This window comes from Gymnoscopelus microlampas, assembly GCF_963454915.1.
Source record: "Gymnoscopelus microlampas genome assembly, chromosome: 19".
In the NCBI taxonomy this organism is placed as follows: Eukaryota; Metazoa; Chordata; class Actinopteri; order Myctophiformes; family Myctophidae; genus Gymnoscopelus; species Gymnoscopelus microlampas.
Window position 1 is genome coordinate 33994131 of NC_139956.1, and position 3993 is coordinate 33998123.

Below are 3993 nucleotides of genomic sequence, written 5' to 3' on the forward strand. Positions count from 1 at the left end.
AATAATAATAAAAATCCTTCCCGTTACCGAACCCCGGCAACCGAACCAGCAGTTAGTGACCCGGACAGCTCGTGAGAAAGTTTATGAAACGGCATAGGCGGGAGAGATGACTTTGATACCCTCCCTCCCTCTCTTCCCCCGACACACACACACACACACACACACACACACACACACACACACACACACACACCACACACACACACACACACACGCACGCACGCACGCACGCACACACACACACACACACACACACACACACACACACACACACACACACACACACGCCAAGAAAAGCCATGCCCCCGTCCAGCCAATCGGATCCCCCCGGTCACGCCCACGCTCGCTTGCGATTGGCCGGGGAGGGCTTCTTGGGGGCGGGGCGGGCGGCTTGGCTGACCGTTGGCGTTTCACTCACACCGAACCGGACAGTTCGAGGCTGTCTGTCTGTGTGGACGGAAGAGAGAGAGAAAGCGAGAGAGAGAGACCACCATATAGGACCGTATCCTATCAGGAGAGAGAGAGAGAGGGAGAGAGGGAGAGAGAGAGAGCGAGACACTACACTAGACTGAGAGAGAGAGAGAGAGAGACAGAGAGAAGAAAAAGAAACGAGAGAAGTAACACAGCAACAAGAGGAGGAGAATAAGTCATTTTTTGGAGTGAAAGAAACAGAGAGAGAGAGAGAGAGAGAGAGAGAGAGAGAGAGAGAGAGAGAGAGAGAGAGAGAGAGAGAGAGAGAGAGAGAGAGAGAGAGAGACTGTGCTCGCGCGCGGGTCGCGGGAGAAAGTGTGTGTGCGGTTGAGAGAGAGAGAGAGAGAGAGAGAGAGAGAGAGAGAGAGAGAGAGAGAGAGAGAGAGAGAGAGAGAGAGAGAGAGAGAGAGAGAGAGAGAGAGAGAGAGAGAGAGAGAGAGAGAAAACAAGGAGAGAGAGAGTCAGTGTGTGTGTTTGCCTTAGAGAGAGAGAGAGAGAGAGAGAGAAAGTGTGTGTGTGTGCGTTTGCGTAAGTTTGTACGTATGTGTGCGGGAGAGCGGAGCAGCAGCGAGAGAGTGTGTGTGTGACTGTGTGAGTTCAGTTGCACTTTCATCCACCTCCTCATCCTCCTCCAAACCACCAACCAACCCATCCATGTCTCTCCCCGGCTCTCCCCCCGTCCTCTCGCCGGGCTCCGGCGCGCCGCCCTCGGCGTCGCTGTACCGCTCGGACCCGCTCTACACCAACCCCACCACCGGCGGCGGCGGAGGCACCACCTCCACCAACACCACCTCCTCCGGGAGCCCGGCGCACTCCCTCTCCCCGTCTCCGAGGCTCCACAACGCCGCCGCTGTGGAGCCCCGGAGACGGGGAGAGGTGCAGGGCGGCATGCTCGGCCCCTTCCTCCCCGGCGCGGGGGCCGCCCTGGCCGGCTTGGGCAACGGCGGAGGAGTCGCTGGAGTAGTCCCGCTGGCGCTGACGCACGGCGGCTCCGCGGCCGCTTTTACGCACGGCTTTACGCACCTCGCGGAGCCCCCTCCGCGGAACAACAACAACGGCGGCAACCTCATGTCCTCCAACGTGTCCGCCAACCTCATGTCCTCCAACAACAACAGCAGCAACGCCGCCGTGTCCTCCTCCGGCGAGTGCAAGCTGGTGGAGGTGCACGGCGTCAAGGTGGCCAGCTTCGGCGGCGGCGGCGCCGACGGCCGCGGCGGCGAGGAGCTCATCTGCCTGCCGCAGGTGTTCGACCTGTTCCTCAAGCACCTGGTGGGCGGCCTGCACACCGTCTACACCAAGCTGAAGCGGCTGGACATCGCGCCGGTGGTCTGCACCGTGGAGCAGGTGCGCGTGCTGCGGGGCCTGGGCGCCATCCAGCCCGGGGTCAACCGCTGCAAGCTCATCTCCCGGAAGGACTTCGAGGTGCTCTACGGAGACTGCACCAGCGCCAGGTGAGAGATATGTTATTATACGCTGTAAAACGTTTAACTCTGTGAAAACAACAACCTGAAGAGTTCGTTTTGACTCGGTTCGGTATTGGACCAAATAGACGTTATAAGATGGTCCTTTTGGGTTCCTCTGAATGAGTGGGAATGGAAGCAAATGGACCCTGTGGTCCTTATGGGGGGTCTGAATGAGTAGGAGTGGAACCGCCGAATTATAGTCCTCCGAATGGGTCCTCCGAATGAGTAGGAATGGCCCGCTTTAAGTTGTTTTTAGACAGATTCTAGGTTCTTGGTTGACCTGGGATCCTAGTTTCTTGAGGCACTACACGGTCTCTCTGCATTCTACTGTCTGTATGTGTTTACCTTGCTCATTGTAAAACGCTCTGGATAAGAGCGTCTGCTAAATGCAATTTACAACGTAAATTGTAATCCCAAAACGGTCTATTTGGTTCTATTTGTTCTCTCTCGGACTAAGGGACCCATGGGCCCCCTTTAAGGGTCCATTTGGGTCCATCCGTGCTCTCTCTGAGACTGAGTTAGGGACCCACATGTGGCTCTTAAGGGTCCATTTTGGTTAAATTTGATCACCCTCTGAGTTAAATGAAGACTGAATTTACTGGGTTAGACTTTATGTGACCAGACTTTAGTTTGTCCGTTTGTTGAAATCACTTTACGTTTGTTTAGCTGATGTCCGAATGTTGACTTTGGTGAATTTGAAGCTGTGTGTGTGTGTGTGTGTGTGTGTGTGTGTGTGTGTGTGTGTGTGTGTGTGTGTGTGTGTGTGTGTGTGTGTGTGTGTTTTGTGTGTGTTTTTGTGTGTGTGTGTGTGTGTGTGTGTGTGTGTGTGTGTGTGTGTGTGTGTGTGTGTGTGTGTGTGTGTGAGAGAGTGACACCTGATAGCAGGAGATAATGGCAACAAAATGAAAACCAAACAATTCACAAGCTTTGTTGTTATGGCACGTTAATGCACATGCAATTATTTTGTGACACTGGTAAAGGAGTGTGCGTGTGTATGCGTGCGTGCGTGTGTGTGTGTGTGTGTGTGTGTGTTTGAGAGAGAGAGAGAGGGAGAGAGAGAGAAAGGTTAGTATTATCTTGGGTTCTGCTGAAAATATAAATTGAGAGCGAACAACTTTGGGTATTGCATTATCCACAGTCGACGTGTGTGTGTGTGTGTGTGTGTGTGTGTGTGTGTGTGTGTGTGTGTGTGTGTGTGTGTGTGTGTGTGTGTGTGTGTGTGTGTGTGTGTGTTTGCGCGTGAGTGTGTGTGTGTGTGTGTGTGTGTGGTGTGTGTGTGTGTGCACGCATTGGGCAGTTTTTTTCTGGCAGGACAGAGCATCACACAAGCGCATAATTGTGAAATGTCAGCATTAATTATTGATGTCCATAGACACCTGACTGTCGGGCCGGCTTTCCATTCTGTCTAGAGAGAATAAAAACATCCACAATTTGCTCCGTTGCTTTTGCATAAACCAAACTGTCGTGATTAATCGGTCGCCTACGATGAATCCTCGTTACCTTACTAAATAATGGCAATTCATGAAATGTTGGAAACAAAGGTTTATAAATATAACTACGCTTGATAAGGTACACCTCCCAAATGTCTCTTGTGTACGTGGGCATCTGAAAACAGATGTCAAATGTCTTTTAAAGAAAACCTAATAAAACAAAAAATAAAAACATATGTATGTATGTATATATATAAAAAGGAAACAAAGGTTTAGACCTGTTTTGTTTTTGCGGTGGCTGTAAATCACTCTTAATATGCAGCATGATCTATACAGCTTCATTTGAAAGGATATTTCTTATACAATAATATTGTCACAATATCGACGTATTTGGCCAAATAATATTGTGATATATGATTTTGTACATATCAACCAGTCCTAGCAGGCAATTTCCTTCAGTACATGACTTGGAGGGCTAATTTTGTTGCTTAATTTTTAATCACTTTACCTTCAAACCTCATATTGTTCGTTTATTCGCAGAAAATCTTCCCTATTTATTGCACATTTTATGAGATGAGATTTATTTCATGAGATGAGACGAGAAAACATCAGATGGGATCTGATTGGAT

At 50.4% G+C, this 3993-nt stretch overlaps 1 protein-coding gene across 1 annotated transcript in view; it reads left to right on the forward strand.

Moving 5' to 3' along the window:
• Positions 1-1125: 1125 nt before the first annotated feature.
• LOC311035102 (dachshund homolog 2-like) overlaps positions 1126-3993 on the forward strand; it is a gene marked incomplete at its 5' end in the record, with an annotated part of 89227 nt that continues 86359 nt past the window's right edge. Inside the window, one exon of the mRNA XM_084043183.1 lies at positions 1126-1922. Coding sequence (XP_083899309.1) covers positions 1126-1922 — 797 coding nt within the window. The remainder of the gene's footprint in view (positions 1923-3993) is intronic.